At 64.7% G+C, this 20,371-nt stretch overlaps 1 protein-coding gene across 3 annotated transcripts; it reads left to right on the top strand.

Annotated features, from left to right (window-relative positions):
- The first annotated feature begins 7,944 nt into the window (after positions 1 to 7,944).
- CSF1 (colony stimulating factor 1) lies at positions 7,945 to 17,159 on the top strand. 3 transcript variants are annotated; one of them, XM_074564527.1, is made up of 9 exons: positions 7,945 to 8,046; positions 9,315 to 9,446; positions 11,726 to 11,788; positions 12,171 to 12,350; positions 12,611 to 12,788; positions 13,717 to 14,555; positions 14,817 to 14,872; positions 14,976 to 15,028; positions 15,363 to 17,159. In XM_074564527.1, exons 1-8 carry the CDS (start codon positions 8,026 to 8,028, stop codon positions 15,025 to 15,027), a joined length of 1,521 nt encoding a protein of 506 aa, XP_074420628.1. In that variant the 5' UTR covers positions 7,945 to 8,025; the 3' UTR covers position 15,028; positions 15,363 to 17,159. The 3 variants fall into 3 exon arrangements, with proteins under 3 accessions (XP_074420628.1, XP_074420630.1, XP_074420629.1); XM_074564529.1 differs by having other exon boundaries at positions 14,428 to 14,555; XM_074564528.1 differs by lacking the exons at positions 7,945 to 8,046; positions 9,315 to 9,446 and adding an exon at positions 9,569 to 9,595.
- Positions 17,160 to 20,371: the final 3,212 nt, after the last annotated feature.

Below are 20,371 nucleotides of genomic sequence, written 5' to 3' on the forward strand. Positions count from 1 at the left end.
AGGAAGGGATTCTGCGCTGGGGGGGGAAGCTGAGCCCCACAGCACCTGGGGATGAATCCTTGTCCCACCAGGGTGTCACCTTGGCTGGCAGGGATGTCCCCTTGGGATGGGGGGGGGTCCCCCCGGATTCCCAGGATGCGAGCAGGGAAAGGGGGGGTGCGGCTCCCAGGAAGGGATTCTGCGCTGGGGGGGGAAGCTGAGCCCCACAGCACCCGGTGTCCAGTGCGTGACCCCCAGGGTGTCACTTTGGCTGGCAGGAATGTCCCCTTGCGGTGGGGGGGTCACCCTGGATTCCCAGGATGCAAGCAGGGAAAGGGGGGGTGTGGGTCCCGGGGAGGGATCCTGTGCTGGGGGGGGGCGGCGGGACGGCTGCTGGGTGTGGAGCAGGATGAGGCCGTGACTCAGCCGGGGCTCTCGCACATCCCGCGCCGTCCCCTCGCCCCCCTCCTCCTTCCCCGGTGGCACCTGGGGACGCGGGGACGGGGCCTTGCGCGTGTGTGTGTCCGTCCGTGGCGGAGATCGGGGCCAGTGGCTGATGTCAACAGCTCCGGCTGCGGATAAACAACCGGCCCCGGCGGGGAGGACAAACGCCGCCTCTGTTTGTGGCCCCAGGCGGCTCCGGACCCTCCTCGAGACGCCCCAGCAGCGTCTCCTCCTTCGCTCGGGCTCAGCGGCTCGAAACACCCTCTTCACACCCCGCCGTTTGTGGGTGGCAGAGGGGTGCCACCCCCTTGGCCTGTGGCCGGACCCGCGTTGGGTGCAGGCGCCCAATTTGGGGGGCAAAGGAGGGATTTAGCCACCGGGACACGTGCCGAGGTCAGGGATGATGTTGTCTCCATCCATCACGGCAGCTCGAGGGCGGTGGCATCCCAGGAGCTCGTGCCTGACCCCGGTGACACGCAGGGACCCCCCCCCCCAGCCCTCCCGGGAAGGGTCTCCCCCCACCGTGGCGCCAAGGCCGGGCTTCCCTGGAGTGTTCCCAAGCCCTTTGCCCATCCTGCCCCCGGTCCTGGCGCGGAGCCGCGCTCTCCCCGCCGCCGCTCGGCCGCCGGCCCCCACCTGTGCCCAGCTGCTCCCGGCGCAGCCCCCGGGACACCCCCCCGGGGGTCAGCGCCCTCTTGGCTCCAGCCGGGCTGAGCCGGGGGGTACCGGGCTGCACCCACATGGCACCATGCCATGGGCACCCGGTGATGCCAAACCGGTGTGAAATCCCTGTGTGGGGCTGAGGAGGGGATGGGGCACACTGGGGGGGCTTGTGACACCCCCACCCCCTCCCTCCCCAGCACATTGGTTCAGGGTATACTGGGGGTGCTGGGGAGCCCTGAGCACCCATGGGTGCAGTCCCACGGAGCACATGGAGATGCCGCGGGGTGGGCAGTCTCCTGCCGCCAGCCCAAAACCGCTGCAGCCGAGGGGCTGCCGGTGGCACCTCCTGCCCCCCCCTTTGTCCTCCCCCCCAGCTTCGGTGGGTGCCGGCGGGCAGCTGCCCGGGAAGGCTTTTGGCTCCATGTCCAGCCACATTCCTCGGTGGAGGGAGGAGCGGAGCCAGAGCGTGGTGTGACTCAGCCCCGGCCGAAGGCTGGGGACGCGCTGGTGACCCATGTGGGGCCGTAACCCATCCTCTGTCCCCCCTCACCGCCTGGGACGCGGCCCTGGCATGGGCGACCCCTCCTCCAGCCAAGGGGCTGAGCTTTATCCCTGCCCGGGGACCCCCCAGCGCGCTCCGGGTCGGGGGGGGATGGCACGTCCCGGAGGAGCCTCCGCGGTCAAGGACGGCCGGACCCCGGGTTATGATAACTCTAAAAAGGGACTTTCTCCGCGGGTGCCGGACGCAGCCTGACCCTGCGGTTCCCTCGCTCCCAGCCTGGCCACCAACAGCCACCGGATCCGGCCAGCGCTCCCCTCCCATGGGTGCCCACCCCGTGGGGAGGAGGGGGGCTGCTGTTGGGGGGACCCCGAGCACGGGGGTGATCGGGGCTGGATGGGGGCGGGGGTCCAGGGCAGGACGGAGTGTCCCAGTGTGGAGCAGGCGGGATGGGAGGGACGGAGGGGAGGAAGCGAGGGGCTCGCTACGGGATGAAGGCTCCATCCTCATCCTGCCGCCCGCTCGTGACATCTTGAGTCCCCACCGCTGGCAGCGAGCCGGGGGCAGCGCCCGCCACCCTCATTCCTCCGCTCCTCAAGGAACCGGCTCGGGTTATTCCCACGGGGATTTCCAGCCTGGGCACACACCGCTCCAACCCGGATCGTGCTGGGAAGCTGGCGGCGGCGGGGGGGGGGGGACGGACCGCGATGCTGGCTCCGCTGCAGCGCCCGGCAGACTCAGCCACCGGCCCCGCGGTGAATCACCGGGGAAGGAACTGATTAAAAGCTTGCAGGACTTTCTTGCTGGAAATAACTTTCTCCGCAGAGGCCGTTTGCAGCCCAAGCCTGGTCCCCTGATGCAGCTGGCGGCGGGGGGGGGCGGATTTGGATGCCTTGCAAGTTTTACCCCTTCTTCAGTGCTTTCTGGCCCGAAAAATCCTCCCCAAATGAGGCATTGGGTTGGGATGCGTTTCTGCTCCCACCGGGGATGGGAAGAGGGGGAATGGCTGAAGCGGAAGCTGTCGGAGCAGCGTCGCTGAGCGGGTCCAGGGATGCTCCGACCTCAGCCAGGGAGAAGATGTGGCTGCAAACGGGGTGGTACCGGCGCCTGCTCCAGGCCTTTTGGAGCCGGGAGCATCCCGTGTCCCCTCTGCCTGTATCCCGCATCCCCTCTGCCTGTATCCCGCATCCCCTCTGCTTGCATCCCGCATCCCCCTGCGCCGAGGGCCAGCAGACATGGGAAAGCCCCCGGGATGCCCAGGAACCCCCATGACCTCATCCTGCCTTTCCCCCCGCCGGGTGACAACCTTGGATATGGGTGCGAGGAAGATGGGGACAGCAGCAGGCCCCGGCCACTACCAGAGCGGTAACAGCGCCACTGGTCCCAGTTTGCAACTGGGAGAGGGACAGCCGGCTCGGCCTCACCTCAAATTTTGCCTCCCCAAATTTTGCGGGCACGGGGAGGCGGGGGGGGGTGGTGGTGGGGTGCTGCCACCGCTGTCACCCGCTGCCGCTCCCGACGTCCTCTCGATTTCTGCCCCCCCCCCACGGTGACTCAGGGATTTTGCAGGTTTGGGAGGGGAGGAGGGGCAAAAGCCACTTCCCTGCCAAAAAAAGAAAGAGGCGGCTGCTGCTCTCCCCGCTCCGTCACGCCGGAGGTGGATTATTAACCCGAGCGCGGTGCCGTCCCTCCGTCCCGCTGTCCCTCCGTCCCCCTGCCCGCGCTCGCTTGTCCCATGACTTGGCGATGTCACACTTTTCCGGTCACTTAAAAAGAAGGTTGAGGCCGGGGTGGGGGGTGTGTGTGCGCGCGTGTGAGTGTGCGGGAGATAAGAAGGAGCGTGGTCCTCAGCTGGTGTCAAAGGGCCTCACGCGCTGGCACGGGGTCCCCGTGAGTCACCCCGCCGGGCTGCTGTCACCCGGCTGTGTCCCTTGGGTGCCCACCCCGCCGTCCTCCCACTGCTGGGTGCCGCTTTCCTGCTTCATCACGGAAAATGAAGATAACCTCTCGGCGTCGGGGGTGAGAAAGGGGGTTATTTTGCGGGTGCGGCTCATTTTTAACCCCGGCGTCCTTCCTCCCCCCTCCTCTCCCCGTCCCCATCATCCTCAGCGGGGATGTTTGTCTGCGCGCGGTTGCCAAGGGCCACCGGTGATAAGGACATGGGGCACCCACGCGGATTCGATGCCATTGGGGGCCTGTCACTGTTGTCCCCATCTCCGGATGGTGCCCAGCTCCTCCCCAATCCCAAATCCCCGTCGTTTCCCCCTGCCGGCTCCCCGACCCCAGTTCTCCGCTGCCTGGGGGTTCTCTCAGCTCCAAGAAAAACCTTCAGCAATTTGTGAAACTCGGTCGGCGTTTCCGCCCTGGGCCGGCAGATACCGCCCGCCGCTTCCTCGAAGCTCGGATGTGGTGGCTGTCACCGACACGCGGCCCCGCTGTCACTGTCCCCATGTCACGGCCGCAGCCCCGGGGCCGTCGCTCGCACCCAGCGGTGTTTACGGAGTATTTTGCTTTCTGCTGCTGGCGAGGGTGACGAACGCCTTCGCAAGGCAACAGTTGGCCTCATGGCAACTAATTGTTTCCAGTTGCCTGCAAACAACCAGGCGGCCGACCAGAAAATCCCCCGAGCGGGGACGGATGGGGCTTTCTGCGCGGCCGGCGCCCCGAGGCCAGTGGCTTTGCTGTCCCCGAGTCTGTCCCCAGCCGGGTCTCTTCCTGCACTCCCTTCTCCGGGGGCTCCATCCCTGCGCTCGGGGCCGCGTGCGTGCACAGCCGTGCAAACGGAGCCGCTTGTGCACACGGGGATCCAGCCCTGGAGCCATGGATTCATCCCTGCACGCTTGGATCCAGCCCTGGGAGCCATGGATCCAGCCCTGCAGCCATGGAGCCGTCCATGCGCACGTGTGCACACAGGTCTGTCCACGCACACGGAGCTGCTTGCACATACACGGATCCATCCAGGCACACGCGGATCCATCCATGCACGTGGATCTGTCCATGTACACCCATGCAAACGGATCTCCTTGCACATCCGTGGATCCATCCATGTTCACGTGGACCCATCCATGCACAGGGATCTGTCCATGTACACCCATGCAAACGGAGCTGCTCACACATCCGTGGATCCATCCAGGCACACATGGATCCATCCATGCACACCCATGCAAACGGCTCTCCTTGCACATCCGTGGATCCATCCAGCCACACGCGGATCCATCCATGCACATGTGGATCCATCCATGCACATGTGCGCACGCAAACCTGTCCATGCACATCCGTGCAAATGGATCTGCTTGTGCACACGGGGCTCCATCCACGCGCATGTGGCTCCATCCATGCACGTGGGTGCACACGTGGATCGGTCCATGCACACACGATCCATCCGTGCACATGGATCTGTCCCTGCACGCAGGGATCCATCCATGCATGTCCAGGCAAATGGATCTGCTTGTGCGCACAGGGATCCATCCATGCACACGTGGCTCCATCCATGCACACGTGGCTCCATCCATGCACACGTGTGCACACGGATCCATCCACGCACGCCCATGCAAACGGATCTGCTTGTGCCCACGTGGCTCTGCCCGTGCGGACACGGATCCATCCATGCACACGGACTCGTCCACGCACAGCCGTGCAAACGGATCCGTCCCTGCAGGCAAGGATCCATCCGTGCGTCCCACGCACACGGATCCACCCCCGCCCCGTGCTCCCAGGGGGAGGTTGTCGCCCCCCACCACAGGATTTGCTGCAGGAGAACCTCCGGCGCGGGACAGGAGCAAGGCAAAAAGCGTGTGCGTGTGTTGGCGTGTGCGTGAGAACACATGTGTGCACGCAAACGTGTTGGCGCGTGCTGCACGCGGGGTTGTGGGCGCACACCCGCGCGTGTCGGGGGTGGGGGGATCTGTGGTTTGTGCGCGTGTATAAACGCGTAACCCCGTGGGGGGGGGGGGGGCTGTGCACGCACAGCTGCACGCTTACACAAGTGTGCACACGTGTGTGTGTGTGCGTGCGTGCGCGTGTAGGAGTTTATGCACGCGTGCACGTCGGGGGGGTGGGGGGGTGTGCACGCATGGTGTGTGTGCACGTGTGGGGGCCGTGCACGCGTGCGCATGTAGTGCCACGTGTGCGTGCACGCATATATGCACGCGTGCAAGCCCCGGGGCTGCGCGCGTGTGCAGGGGGTGCCTGTGCCCGGAAGTGACATGTGTATACACGTGTTGTGCGTGCCCCAGGGCTGCGTGTGCGCCGCGCGAGTGCAGGTGGGCACGCGTGCCCCGGGGCTGAGCATGCACGTACGCGTGTGCAGGCACCAGCGCTGTGTCCGCGTGTCCGTGCACACGCGCGCGTGTTCCAAGGGGTGTGCGCGCACCAGCCCTGGCATGTGCACGCATGTGCACACGTGTGCGTGCGCATCGGCCCGGGGACATGCGTGGGCATGCAGGTGTGTGTGTTATGGGGTGTGCATGCTTGTACGTGTGTGCGTGTGTACATGTGTGTGCATGTGCACGTGTCCCAAGGCCCGTGCACGCACATACCGTGTGCATATGTGTCCGTCCCTGGCACGTACATACACGTGCGTATATGTGTGTGCGCGCAGGGGCACGCGCGGACATACGCGTGTGTGCCAAGGGGTGTGCAGGCACTTATGTGTGTGTCTGTGCATGCGTGTGTGCACGTGTGTTCCTATGTGGGTGTGCACATACGTGTGTGTGCCTATATGCGTGCACAAGTGCGTGCATATGTCCGTGTGTAGTCGCGCCTGTGTGTGCGTGTGTCATGCGTGTCTGTGCAGGTGTGCGCATGAGTATGTGTGTGTGCACGTGTGTGTACGCGTGTGCATGCATGTGTGCGTATGTCTGAGTGTGCACGCATGTGGCGTGCATGTGCATGTTGATGTGCGCGTGTGTGTCGTGTGTGTTTGCATGTGCGTGCATGTGTCGTGTGTGTGTGTGTGTGTCTGTGCATCCATGTGTTGTGTATGTGCATGTGTGTTTGTATGTACGTGTGTGTGTGTATGTGCATGTGTGTGTCGTGTGTGTGTGCATGTGTGTGCGTGTCTGTGCGTGCCTGTGCGTGTCTGTGCATGTGTGCATGTCTGTGCACGTCTGTGCATGTGCGTGTGCATGTGTGTGTGTGTGCATATGTGTGTGCCATGTCTGTGCATGTCTGTGTGTGTGCACGTCTGCGTGTATGCATGTGCGTGTGTGCACATCTATGCATGTGTATGCACATCTGTGCATGTCTGTGTACGTCTGTGCGTGTGCATGTGTGTATGCGTGTGTGTGCATGTGTGTGCCATGCGTGTGCACATCTGTGCATGTGTGTGTGCATGTGTGTGTGCATGTGTGTGTGCATCTGTGCATGTCTCTGTGTGTGTGCGTGTGTATGTATGTGTGTGCACGTCTGTGCATGTGTGTATGCGTGTGTGTATGCATGTGTGTGTGCGTGTGTGTGCGTGTGTGTGCCATGCATGTGCCAGTCTGTGCATGTGTGTGTACATGTGTGTGTGCGTCTGTGCATGTCTGTGTGTGTGTGTGTGCATGTGCGTGTATGCATATGTGTGTGCACATCTATACATGCCTGTGCACGTCTGTGCATGTGTGTGTCTGTGTGTGCATGTGTGTGTGTTTGTGTGTGCCATGCATGGGCCAGTCTGTGCGTGTCTGTGCATGTCTGTGTGTGTGTGCATGTGCGTGTGTGCATATGTGTGTGTGTGCACGTCTGTGCGTGTCTCTGTGTGCGTGCATGTGTGTGTGTGCACGTCTGTGCATGTGTGTATGTGCACGTCTGTGCACGTCTGTGCATGTGTGTGCATGTGTGTGTGTGCATGTGTGTGTGTGCATGTGTGTGTATGTGTGTGTGTGCGTGTGTGTGCGCGCATGTGTGTGTGCACATCTGTGCATGTGTGTGCATGTGTGTGTGTGCATGTCTGTGCATGTGTGTGTGTGCGTGTGTGTGTGCGCATGTGTGTGTGTGCACGTCTGTGCACGTCTGTGCATGTGTGTGTGTGTGCATGTCTGTGCATGTGTGTGTGTGCATGTGTGTGTGTGTGCATGTGTGTGCCAGGCGTGTGCGATGCTGCAGGGGGGTCGCGCACCGCCCCCGCCTCCGCGCCTCCCCCCGTCGATCCCACCCGGCCCGGCCCGGCCCGCTCCGATCCCACCCGACGGGCCCCGACCCGACCCGTCCCGAGGAGGTGGGGGGGGGGGGGTGTGGGAGCCGAACGGTGCCGATCGCTCCCGACCGCGGCCGATCGCGCCGGGGCCTGGCCGCCCGCCAGCCCTTTCTCATAAACCACATGCTGCCGCCACGCTATAAAGGGGGAGCGCGGCGGCGGCGGCGGCTCAGCCCGGCCCCGCTCGGTCCCGCCGCCGCCGCCCTCACCGCACCGCACCGCCCGGCCCCGCCGCAGCCGCCCCGGCCCCACGGCAGCCCCCATGCCCCGCCTCGGAGCCAAGGTACGGCGGCCCCTCTCCCGTGATTTCCCCCCCCCCCCCGCCCCGCTCTTGTCCCCGTGGGGTTTTCCCCTCTCCCCCCACCCCGGTGCCACCTGTGCGGGGTCCCCGGTAGGGTGCAGCCCCCCCCCCCCCCTCCTCTCCCCGCCGCTCCGTTAGCCCCGGTTCTCCTCGTACCCCCTCCCTCCGTCACGCTCGGGGGGACGTGGCAAATCCCCCTCGGCGGGGGTCGCGGCGGGGCGATGTTCCAGCCCCGTCCCGGTGCCCGGACCCGCCGGGTGATGTTCCAGCCCCATGCCGGTAGCCGGATCCCCGGTTCTCGGTTCCAGCCCCATCGCGGCTCCTGCAGCCGCGGGGTGAAGCCCGGTCCCGGTTCTCGGTTCCAGCCCCGTCCCAGTTCCCGGACACGGTGGGGAGAGGCTCCAGCCCCAGCCCCGTCCCGTCCCCGTCCCCAGCCCGTCCCCGGCGGGGTGAGGCTCCGGCCAGCCGTGGCCGTGTCTCGGTGGTGGCCCGGGCGGCATCTTGCAGTTTCACAAGAGGGAAGGATTTCTGGATAACCTCCAAGGGAAATTCCCCCCGCCCCATCACCACCTCCCCATACACACACACACCCATCACCCAGGCACCCTCTCCGTGCCGGTGCACCGGGGGTAGAGGGGGGCACACCCACCCACCCACCCACCCCGGAGGGTCCGCTCCATCCCCCACCTCGGGGGTCTTGGCCCTGGGATGAGCGCCGTTGCCCATCGGGGGGGTCCCGCCACCGTTCGGGGCCTCCCCGCTTCTTTGAAGGGGGATTGGGAGGGGAATTTGGGGCGACGCCAGAGCCGCTGGATGGAAAGAGCCCGGCGGGTGCAGGCAGTGGAGGCTGGGGGGGGTCCGGAGGGTGGGAAGAGGATTTTTGGGGATGGGTGGGTCAGTGCGTCAGTCGGCTCCCCAGAGCCGGGGCGGAGGAGAACATTTGCAGGAGAGCCGGAGAAATGGTGCGGGAGAAGGGACGAGGGCTTGCTGGGGAACGTGGAGGTGGCCGAGAGCCGTGTCCAGGCTGGTGCTGGCCAGGTTCTGGCCACGCAGCCCCCGCGCCGGGCACTGGGAAATTCCCCGCTGACCCAGCGCTCCTAAAAATAGCGGGATGGGGACGGGCGCGGGGGTTGGAGGGCCACAGCGGGGTTATCCCGCCGGAGTAGGGTCAAGCCCTGGTGGTGGGGAAGGGCAGGGGGCTCGGGATGGGGGGTTACTCCTGCTCTAAGCCTTTGCTCTGCCGTGCCCAGGTGTGCCTCCTCCGCTGTACCCTGCTGTCATCCCTCCTCCTCCTCCTGCTCTGCAGCATCCATGAGACGGAGCAGAACAGTTACTGCCAGCAGATCATCACGGAGAAGCACCTGGCCGAGCTGGAGGAACTGGTGAGTGCCCTCCCCGGGCTCTGCCGCGGGACGGGGGCTCATTCGGGGCCAGGCAGGCAGAAATCAGCTCCTTTTTAAGGTGAAAATCAGCAACTCGGCTTCTTTTCAGCTCCGCCGGCAAAGTGATGGTACCCAGGAGCTGAGCACCGGTGGGCACGGGGGGACAAGTGGGCACCGTTGAGGGCAGGGTGTGTGTGTGTGTGTGTGTGTGTGTGTGTGTGTGTGTGTGACGTGCTGTCGTGCTTTTAGCAAGTGTGGCTGCCGAAAAGTGTTGATGGGAGAAATGGGAGAAGAGGGGAAGCGGGAGCGTGGCGGGGAAGGGGGGACGCGAGTGGGGCTGGGTGGGTGCAGGGGCGAGGGGGGAGCGGTGGAGGGGACCGGTGACGCCGCCGCCGTTTTCCAGGCGGCTGCGCAGGGGTTAAGCCAAGGAATCCGGCTGCATTCCTGAGTCCAGCTGCTTGCCTGGAAGCTGGGCTGGCAATGGGGCTTGTGGGTGGGTGGCAGGCAGCGAGGGGGGCCGCCGGCCAGGCTAGCTGGGCGACGGAGCCAGCCAGGCTGGGGCGATGGGTGCCTTCATCCCGTGGGCCGCTGCGGGTGCTCGCACCCACCCCACGAGGCGGCAACTCCTGGCTTCATCCCGGTTGCCGGGGCCGTATCTCGCCCTGGCCCTTGGCTCACCTCCGAGCAGGGAAATCACGCGGATGTTTGAGGAGGGGGGGGGGGTGGGGGTTGAAAATGGGAATCGGGGCCACGCAGGGATTTGTTTGCGCCGTCGTCGCCCCGGCTTAAATTCTGCCGGGGCGAGAAAGCGATAGCGACGCCTCCTTCCGAATCCCCGCCGCCGGCTTCGCTTGCTTTGCTCCGAGCTCTTCGGTTTGCAGTGTGTAACCGCCGTTCTCGGGGGGGGGGGGGGGGGGGGGGGAAGCTGGCTTTACCTCTTCCTCTTTTAAGCACCGAGCTTGGCAGATAATCACATTTACGAGCCCAATTTCATCCGCCCCGAGCCGTCCCTGGGGATTAAACCCCCGGGAGATTAAAAGTGGGTGCGCGGCCTTTGGGGGGGGGGGTGGGGAAAAAAAGGGGATGGGAGCAGGTTTGAATGGGAAATCGTGGGGTTTTCTTGCCGGGGATCGCAGCCCTCTCCTCTTCCCTCGCTCCAGCCCCTGCGGGATAATGGAGCAATTGTTTCCGGGCCGGCATCCCAGGCTGGGAGGGCGAGGGCTGCCAGAATTGCCGGCAGGCAATTCTGGCAGCCCTCGCCCTCCCAGCCTGGGATGCCGGCCCGGAGGCAGGGGGCTTGTTTGGGATGAGTTTTCACCCCCATCGGAAAGGGTCCGCGGTGTAGGGACCCCAGCGTTGGCGGGGGGGGGGGGGGGGTGCGCAATATGTGACCTCGGTGTCACGGCCACCCCCCCCACCACCCCCGCATGGCGGGGATGCTCTTTTGCAGCTGCGCGGGAGACCCTGGGAGAATGAAGCGGGGCTGCCGTGGCGCTGGGAGGAAGAAGAGGAGGAGGAGGAGGAGGAGGAAGGGAGGCGGGGAGGGAGCAGGCAGGGGGAGGCAGGCGTCCCGGGTATGGGGAGCGCGTTGTCCTGTGGGAGCGGGGATCCTGTGCTCATCCCTGCCGGAGGCTGGACCTTTGGGAAGCAACTGTGAGGAGGAGGATGGTGTGGGATGAAGCAGGGGGGGAGCAGAACGGCCCTGGCCCTAAGGATTTGGGGGGGGCTCAGGCGCTCCTTCTGCCATCCTGGTGGGAGTGGGGATACTGGGATCATCCCTGCCGGAGGTTGGACATTTGGGAAGCATCTGTGAGGAGGAGGATGGTGTGGGATGAAGCAGGGGGGGAGCAGAACGGCCCCGGCCCTAAGGATTTGGGGGGGCTCAGGCGCTCCTTCTGCCATCCTGGTGGGAGCGGGGATACTGGGATCATCCCTGCCGGAGGTTGGACCTTTGGGAAGTGTCTGTGAGGAGGAGGATGGTGTGGGATGAAGGAGGGGTGGGAGCAGATTCGGGGGGGGTTCAGGCACCCCTTCGTGCCATCTTGGTGGGAGCAGGGATCCTGGGCTCATCCCTGCTGGAGGTTTGACCTTTGGAAACCATCTGCGAGGAGGAGGATGCTGTGGCATCCCACAAAACCCCCCCAGCCCTGAGGATTTGGGGGGGTGGGTGGGGGGGCGCTCAGGCACCCCCTCATGCCCTCGGGGTGCCCGTCTCGGCTCCGCTGCCCCTTCCCGTTGTGTTTTCCGCCGTGGGGTGACGTCCCGCTCTCTCCTTCCAGGCTGACACGCAGATGCAGCACCCGGGCAGGGTCTCCTTCAAGTTCATCGATAAGATGAAGTTGGTGAGTGGCTCCTTGCTGGGCACCGGGGGGACAGAAGGGGACAGGGACCAGGGCTGGCTGGTGCATGGCCGGGGTGGGGGGGGGGTTGTCCCTGGATGCTTTGGGCTGTCCGTATTGGGGTATATCCCATTGTCCTGAGCCCCCATCTCCCCTCTCCGATCCCCCTTGGCGGGAGGCAGCCCAGGAGGGACCCATCCTGCTTGTCCGGGTGGCCAAGTCCCAGCTTGGGCAGCCTGTGGGACCGCAGAAAGGCATTTTGTGGCTCTGTGCCTCAGTTTCCCCCAGGCAGAGCGGGATGGGTGGTGGTGCCGCTGCCCCATCTCGTAACCAGGCTCGCTTTTTTTTTTTTTTTTTTTGGGGTGGGGGGTCCGCGTCCTCACAGAACGACTCCGTCTGCTACGTGAAAGCCGCCTTTCCTCTGCTGGGCAAGATCCTGGAGCGGACGGAGTTCAAGGAGAACTCGTCCAACGCCAAGAAGATGCAGATGGTGCGCAAGATGTACAGCCGCATCGACGAGAACATCGACCCCTGCATCAGGGAGGAGGATGACGAGGAGAGGGAGGTACGGTGTCCCCTGCCTCGTGGTGGGGCCAGATCTGAGGGTCTGAGTCCTCAGCCTTGGGTGAAATGGGGTTGTCCGGAGCATCCTGGGGTGGGTGGGTGGGCAGGGCCTTGGAGTGGAGCAGAGATGGGGATTGCGTGGGCACAGAGAGCCATGGAGGGGTCAAACCCTGCCCTGGGTGCAGCGTGGCACCCTGTGACGGTGACATCGGGTGCCCGGGGCGGTCGTGGAGGCGATGCTGAGCCTGGTTCTTCCTCCAGCTCTCGCAAACGTGCTTCGAGGAGTTCACCACCTCCCCCTACGAGATGCTGGTGCTGGTGAAACAGTTCTTCCAGGACATCAACCAGCTGCTGCAGAACCGGGAGACCTTCGAGAAGGACTGCAGCCAGGTCTACCGCAGGACCTGCTTGGAGCCCAAGAATTCGGGATCCTCCCCAGGTGAGACGCCGAGGCTTTGCCTCGGCCCGGCGGATCCCTGCCGGGCTCGGGGAGCTTGGGCTCGCCTGCATGGAGCCGCTTGCCAGCCGTGCGTGCCCGACCCTGGGCACACGCGGGCGCCGTGGGCACGGCACGTGGCTGCCTTGGTCCCCGTCTCTGTCGCTCGGCTGGTGGCCGTCCCCGCGGGGTGGCCTTGGCGGTGTGTCGGCGAGCTCTGCGTCTGTGTCCGGGGAGAGCTGGGCTTGGGAGAGATGGAGCTGGCCGCCCTTTGGAGGTGGGATTTGGGCTGAATCCTGCTGGAAACAAGAGCAGAGAGAGATGCTGAGGGGGAATAAGGAGGCATCTCTGGCGGCCTGGCTGGAGGCATCGGGCTCGGCTCCGTCTCAAAGCCGCAGCGCCCGGGTTGAGCGTAACACGGAGAAATTGAGGTGCTGGGACCCTTCCGCCACCGACGTGCCGCATGACCTCGGCTGCATCACTTAGCTGCCCCGTGCCTCAGTTTCCCTGGGGTGGAAGAGCCTGTCTGTGCTTTCGCGAGCGTCCGCGCTGCGTGTTTGCATGCCCGTGGAGGAGAGGTCTCGCTGCCATCTGTGTGTCGGAACTGTGTCCTGTCCCTGTGCCGTGGGGGACGTTAAACGTGACAGTCCGGGTCCTGCCAGTCGTGGATAACCTGCTGCCATCGGCTCAGGGGATCCTGCGCGCTGCTTGTCATCTCTGTGCTGCCGCGTCTGTCCCTGCCTGCTCCCTGCCTGCTCCCTGCCTGCTCCCTGCCTCACCTTCACCCTCCCTTATTTTTTTGGGGGGGCACCCTCTTGCCTGGGGCTGCGGGGAGGGACGGGGGACGCTGCCCCCGACCTCGGATCTGCTGGCTGTGCCCCTCTCGGAGGCTGGTGACCCCACGGCCGTCTCTTCTCTCTGCTTCTTTCAGGTGTGGGGACAGATCCTGACTGCAATTGCCTGTCCCCTGCCCTCCCTTCTGCCACCCAGCCCTCCCTCTCCGCTGCCACCCATGCCGGCGGGGAGGTGGCACCCGCTAGCACCCGTGTCCCTTACAGCCTCCTCCATGCCACCCTCGCTGACTTAGACGCCCCGTCTCAGCCCCCCAGTAGCACGGACGGTGGCTCGGGGACCGAGGAGGTCCTGGGTGCCGGGGTAGGTGACACGGCATCGGTGCCGTCCCCCGCGATGCAGCCGACAGCTCCAGCCGATGGCGCCGAACCCCCCCTGGATCCAGCCAGGACCCTGAGCCTGGTGGCCCTGGACTTCCCCATCCTGCGCGGGGATGGAGAGCTGGTGGAGGGGGGCACCGAAGTGGTGGCCGGCCACCCGCCGCAGGATCCGGCCCAGAAGCAGGGAGCCTCCATCCTCCCGGACCGTGCCGGCGGGCTCAGGACCACCGCGCCAGCAGCATCTCCCAGCGCCGGCTTGGCGGGCGGCGGAGCCAGGAGCCGTCCTGCCGAGACATCCCAGCCCGTCACGCAGCTCCGTTTCTCCAGGATGGCCCCGGGGATACGGGGCCGAGCGCCGGGCGGCCCCGGGACTGGGGTCGGGGTGCGAGGCTGGGGGCTGAGCCGGCTGCGGGAGCCCGAGGACGGCGGGGCCGGCCCCAGCTTTGACTCTGGCTTTGTTCTGGGCGCAGAGCAGCGCAGGAAGGAGCCAGCCATCAAGGAGGGCGGCCGGGAGCCCCTGATATACATCACGGTGGCCAGCGTGGTGGCCGTCTTGCTGGCCATGGGAGGGCTGCTCTTCTACAAGTATAAATCCAGGGTAAGCCTGTCCCCCCCGCCCCAGCCCGTCCTGCCCCCTCCCCGGGTGCAAGCATCCTCTCCTGCCTCAGTTTCCCCACTCATCTCTCAGTCCTTATGGGCTGAGCCCCACTTTCCCATCGTTTTGAGATGGGGGGGGACGGGGACGGGACGGGACACACAAGTGGTGGCGCTGAGTGCGGTGGGGGGAGGATATTTGGGAGATTCGCCCCCCCTCCCCTTCCCCAGGGCTCATCTCCCCGTCCCCTCTCCCTCCGCGCAGGTCCTGGAGCGGCCGCTGGAAGACGGAGGCTGCGACCCCGAGGAGCCGGAGAGGAGGTGGGTGCAATTCCATCCTGCTTTTTGGGGCGGGGGGGGGGGGGACATTGGGGACCCCCACCTGGGCCACCCTGCCCTAAACCCACCCTGTTTTCCTTCGCAGGGCGCTGCAGGGAGCGAGGGAATGTCCAGAGCTGGAGACTCAGGACCTCTAAGGTGAGCAGGGGCTGGATGGGACCTGGCACAGGGCTCTGGTCCAGGACCGTGGGGACAACGTTGTGTCCCCGGACTGTCCCCACCAGCCCTGACCTCAGCCACAGGCGGGGAAATCGGGCTGTTGGCAGGGGGTGGATGGGGGTGGGAAGCCAGGGAGAGGAGCAGGTCTGCGCCCCAGCGCTGCCAGCATGCGGTTTCGCAGCCCATTAATCCATTACCGGCACTTTCTTAATACATATAGTATTTTTTCCTGTGGTTTTTATGCCTTTCTCCTCCCCGTCCCCTTCCCTGGCAGAGCCTCAGCTCCCACTCATCCTTCTCCTCCTTTCCCCAGGGCCCCAGGCGGGATGTGAAGCCGCTCGGGGGATGGATGCGGATGCTCCTCGCCGTGCGAAGGAGGGTCGGTGCGCGCCGACCCCTCCGCGGTCCTGCCATGACGCTCACGCTCCCTCCTCCCTCGCCCCGCGCCGCCGGCCAGAGACTGCAGGAAAAAAAGAAAAAAAAACAAAACCAAACCACAAACCCACCCCTCCCAGACAGGGATGGAAGGATGGGGGGGGGATGCGCCCTGAGGGGGGACCCCCCGGGCACTGGGACGCGAAGGGCTGGAAGGCGTCGGAGCGTCACCGAAAGGCTTTGCCGGGATGGCTGATGTGACACCACGGTGCTGAGCGGGACGATGGAGACGCTGGTGTTGGGTGCGGGATGACGGATCCCGCTCGGACACGGCCAGCGGTGGCTGAAGATGGAGGGGGATCAGCTCCCCGAATCCTCCTCCCCCCGCCCGCCCGCCCTGGCTCTTCTCCCACCCCAGCACGGCGGGGTTTGGAGCAGCACCCATCGCCCCCCGCCTTCACCCTGCCTTTCCGGAGAGGCTTCAACCGGAGCATCCCAGATGCCGGAGCGGGGTGTGTGTGTGTGTGTGTGTGTGTCTGTCTGTGTGTGTGTTAGTCGCCGGCACCCCAGCCCCGACTTGCAACTTCAACCCTCACACTGTGAATATTTAAAGCCCACCGGTGCCCGTGTCCCCACCCCGGGGCCGGGCTCGGAGGGCGCCAGGGGGGGTGACCCTCAGCACCGTCCCGGTCCCCGTCCTCCTGCCACCGGAGATCTGGCTCCGCTTCTGCGCCCGAGCTGGCCTCGGCTCGCTGTCGCGCCGTTAAGGTTTTATTTTTAATATAGCGGATGAAAGTCTTTATCCCGCAGAAGTATTTTACGGGGTGGTGGTGGGGGGGACGGGAGGACATGGACACCCATCCTGCCCCCCTCACAGGGTTATTGCTGCGAGCTGGCCTCGCCCGCGACTGGATTATTATTATTATTATTAATTTTTTTTTTTTATAACTACGCTTTAGAGAAGGGAAACGGGGCTGGAGAAGGACTGGATGGACGTGGGTGTAAAGGATGAAGATGCCCCAGCCTGGTACCCGGGGAGGGGGGGGTGGGGTGGGGATGCTTTTCGGCTCAACCCCCTCCCCGGTTTTTGGGAAGAGCCTGGCTGGGGGATGCAGCAGCCCCAGCGCTACCCCGGGGCCGCATACTGCCCCCCCCGCCCCCGACCCCCGCAGCATCCCTCCGGCCCCCCGTGTGAAGCGTGGCCCCGCGCTGCTCTTGCATCTTGAAGTGTTATTTTTTTATACAGTGGAAGAAAACGTGGACAAACCAAACTGTTTTTAAAGAAAGCCATTACTATTAATTTTTTTTTAATTATTATTATTGTTGTTATTATTTTATATGTGTATTTATGACTGCCAAAAAGGAGGGGGTTCCAGTGCAAGGGATGGGTGTAAAGCGGGAGGAGAGCCCTGACCGTAGCAGGGAGGCTGGGGCCAAACTCGCTGCTGGTGTAAGCCACTGATTTGCACCATGGAGGAGAATCTGGCCCCGTTTCGGGGGTGGGGTGGGGGGGGAGGAGAAATCTCGCCTTTAAGCTGCGTCAGATTTATCTTGCCTCTGGTTTTTTTTTTTTTTTTTCTTTTGGTTGGTTTTTATTTTTTCTTCTCTTTTTTTTTTTTTTTGATACAGTGAAATGTTGGAATATTTTATACAAAGTCATTTAAAGAAATCTATTTAAAGAAAATAATAGAAAACAGCTTGTATATTTAATATTATTAATAAACAGAGACGTGTAGCGCTGTGTTAAGTGTGGGAGCTGGGGGGGGGGGGTACAGGGAGGGGGGTGACGGGGGGGACGCAGCCCGTACCCACCCCGGGGTCCCTGATGGGGGGGGGGGGGGTATTGGGAGGGCAGCTGCTCCCATCCCACGGGATATGTGGGGAGGGGGGGATGGAGCGTGTTGTGTGTCGTGTCCCCTTTTCCGCCCCCCCCCCCGCAGTCCCGGCTCCAGGATGCTCCCGCTTTCCTGTTGATGCGGGGGGGAGGTCACGGTCACCGGCAGCAGGGCGGGGGGGGGGGCGGATTTGGCCTTCCTGCCCCCAGCCCCCCCATTCCCCCCCCCCGTCTCCCCCAACATTGCTTGGGTCGGGGGCTCCAGGCGCAGGGACCCCTTCCCCACTGACAGGGCCCCCCCCCGCAAATCCCTGCGGAGGGTCGGGAAGCAGCTGTTTAACGCAAACACACTCCTGCCAGCGCTTGGCTTGGAGAGGCAGCGCTCAAAGAGGCATTTCCTTCCCCCCCCCCCCGCCCCCCCCCCCCCGCCTCCCCTTGCCTTCCAGGAACGGGGGAGCCCCGCATCCCGCTCCCCTTGCCCGCATCCAGCATCTCCGGAGGGCGCGGGGGGGGTACCCAGGGCACGAAGGGGCTTCGACACCACGCTGAGCCCCTCCCCGCGTGCTTGTGTGGGGTTGAGGGGGGTGCAGGGTTAAGCGCCCCCCCCGCCCAACGCTCACCCAAGGGGGTTGGAAAGGGCAGGATGGGGCCCGGGGGGGGCCTTTTGCGGGTATCGGGGCTGAGCCTTTGCTGACAAAACAGGATTCCTCGAGGGGAGCTGACTCAGCCCAGCCTTTCCTTCTCCCCCCCGCCCCCCCCCAGCAGTAGCCGGGGGTTTCCCAGGTCCACATCCCCTTCCCGGGGAAGTGGGACCTATATATATCCCGCCGGATTCAGGCCGCAATCATTATGGTCGGATTTTTTTTATTTTTTTTTTTTCTGGGGGGGGGGAGCGGGAGGGGAATGTTATTTAAGGTCAGAAATTGCTCTGAGGGGTGGGCAGGGTGCCCGGGCTTAGGGTCGCTAGGGGCAGCAAGCCCCTGCCCCGCAGGCAGCTCCAGGTGGGAGCCAGTTGCGCAGGGGAGGGTGTTAACTCTGGAGCTGAATGATGGCAGGGCTGTGAAGGCAGCTTTTGGTAGAGCTCGGAGGAGCAGAGGTGGGAACGTCCCCGGCTGCCACGGCGGGGGGATGTGAGGAGCACCGATACCTGCCCCCTCCGAATTTGCACCCCGTAAACCCTCATCCCTGCCCCCCCGAGCAGTCCAAATTTATGACGGCATGTGGAAAATGCAGGAGAAAAAGGGAAAACCCATCTCCCCACCGCAGGGTTCGGGCCAGGAGGGTCCCTCTGCTTCTCATGACCCCAACCAGTGGCCTCTTCCCCACCCTATTACTGACCCAGCTGGGAGCAGAGAGGCAATTCCCCCCGCCCACACCCCCAGCCCCCCATAATCTGGGGGGCAAAACCTGCTCTCAGCATCCCCCCCCCATCAGGACTCCCATGCCTGGAGGGGACATGGAGCCATATTCCTGTCTTTCCAGGCTTGTAGGGGAGGGTGGAAAAGAAATCCCCCTCCCTGGGGCTGAGTGGGGCACGGCGGGCGGTGGCACCCCCAGGGTGCAAAATGGGGGTTTGTGCCTTAAAAAGCTGCCTGGAAGGAGGGGGAAAAAAGTGATTTTGGGGGGAGAAGACGGCTGGCAGAGGGGAAGGCATCACTGAGTGGCCCCTGGGTAGTGGCACCGCAGGGGCTGGCACAGGGTGGCACAGAGGGGGGGCACCCTGCCAGCCCCGAACCTGGGGTGTCACTCGCATCCCCAGTGCTTGTGGCATCAGGGGGACTGGGACCTCCCAGGTTGTCCCGAGACATCCCCAAGCACCCCGAGACAGCCCCCCCCCAGGCATATCGAGACCCCCCCCACCAAGGCCCCCCGAGAGGCCTCTGCCCACCCTGGGAAACCTCCCCCAGCACCGCCGCGGGCACCGCAGAGCTGCTGACGGGGCAGAGGCGCCCGGAAAAGGCCCCGGGGCCGCGGTTCCCGGAGGGCACAGCGGGTCTGGGACAGGGTTTTGGCCAAGGAGCTGCTGAAAGCTTTTGGTGGCCAGAAGCCATTTTGTGGCCAGACGCAGCGATTTTGGTTAAAAAATGTTATCTGTACACTCCCCCCCCGCCAACCTCCCCAGCCCCGGGGTTTTAACCCAAACGCTGATGTTTTAAGCTTGTGTTTTAAGGGAATGCCCCTGGGAAAGCAAAGCTGGAGCGGGGCTCGGAGCCGACTCCCCCCTCCCCACACCCCAGTTTCCCGTGGGGGGGTTGGGGACGGGGGTCAGGGTGGCCCTCGGGCAGAACCGCTGCCTTCCTGCCTGTCCTGGGGCGGAGGGACAAGCCTGTCCCCAGACCCTGCTCGGGGACACTATGGACCTGGGGGTGATGCTCGGGCAGGGTGGGCGAGCACCCATCGGTGGGGTGGGGTGACGCCTGGCAGGACAGACGGACACCCATGGGTGGGGGGACAGGGCCCCTGCCTGCACCTTCACCCCCGGACCCCCCCTTGAGCGCTGCCAGAGGGGTGCGGGTGCTCTCGAGCGTCCCGGGTGGGTGCTCCAGTGGGTGCTGGATACGGCCCCCCAGCGTCCCCAGTCCCGTGGCCCCCTGAAATGAAGGGGCCAGTGTGGACTCCACGGTGGGGGGGACCCTGGTGCCTGGGGGCAAGATGGGGGGGGGGGGAGGGGGGAAGGCAGCCCTGCCCAGGCCCAGCACCCCGAAACAGGGCTCAGCACCCCCCACCCCCGGGCTGGGGAGGCAGCGGCTGGTTCCCGGGGATCTGGGTGCCCTGATCAGCTCGTTAATGGGTAACGAGGGCTGGGGAGGTCATGGACCAGACCCTGCGCTGGTGCTGAGCCGGGGGCTGCCACAATGCGGGTTTGGGGGGGGGGGCTGTCTGACCCTGCCCAGCGCCCAGGGGTGCTCACACACCCCCAGGGCCGGGCACCCACTCAGGGATGGGCACCCACCCTGAGCTGAGAACATTCCCCCCCTCCCCGCCCCCGGGGCTGGACACCCACTGGGGGCTGTGCACCCCTATGGGACCATGCACCCCCCCCCGGGACCATGTACCTCCCGGGACGATGCACGCACCCGGGGCTGGACACCCCCACGGGACCATGCACCCCC

Source organism: Larus michahellis, chromosome 21 (assembly GCF_964199755.1).
Source record: "Larus michahellis chromosome 21, bLarMic1.1, whole genome shotgun sequence".
NCBI classification, from domain to species: Eukaryota; Metazoa; Chordata; class Aves; order Charadriiformes; family Laridae; genus Larus; species Larus michahellis.

Excerpts from the sequence above, each read along its gene's own strand:
- CSF1 (XM_074564527.1), top strand. The coding sequence starts at position 8,026 with ATGCCCCGCCTCGGAGCCAAG. Across the intron at positions 8,047-9,314 it reads TGCCCCGCCTCGGAGCCAAG|GTGTGCCTCCTCCGCTGTAC; the intron begins GTACGGCGGCCC and ends TGCCGTGCCCAG. Across the intron at positions 12,789-13,716 it reads GAATTCGGGATCCTCCCCAG|GTGTGGGGACAGATCCTGAC; the intron begins GTGAGACGCCGA and ends TGCTTCTTTCAG.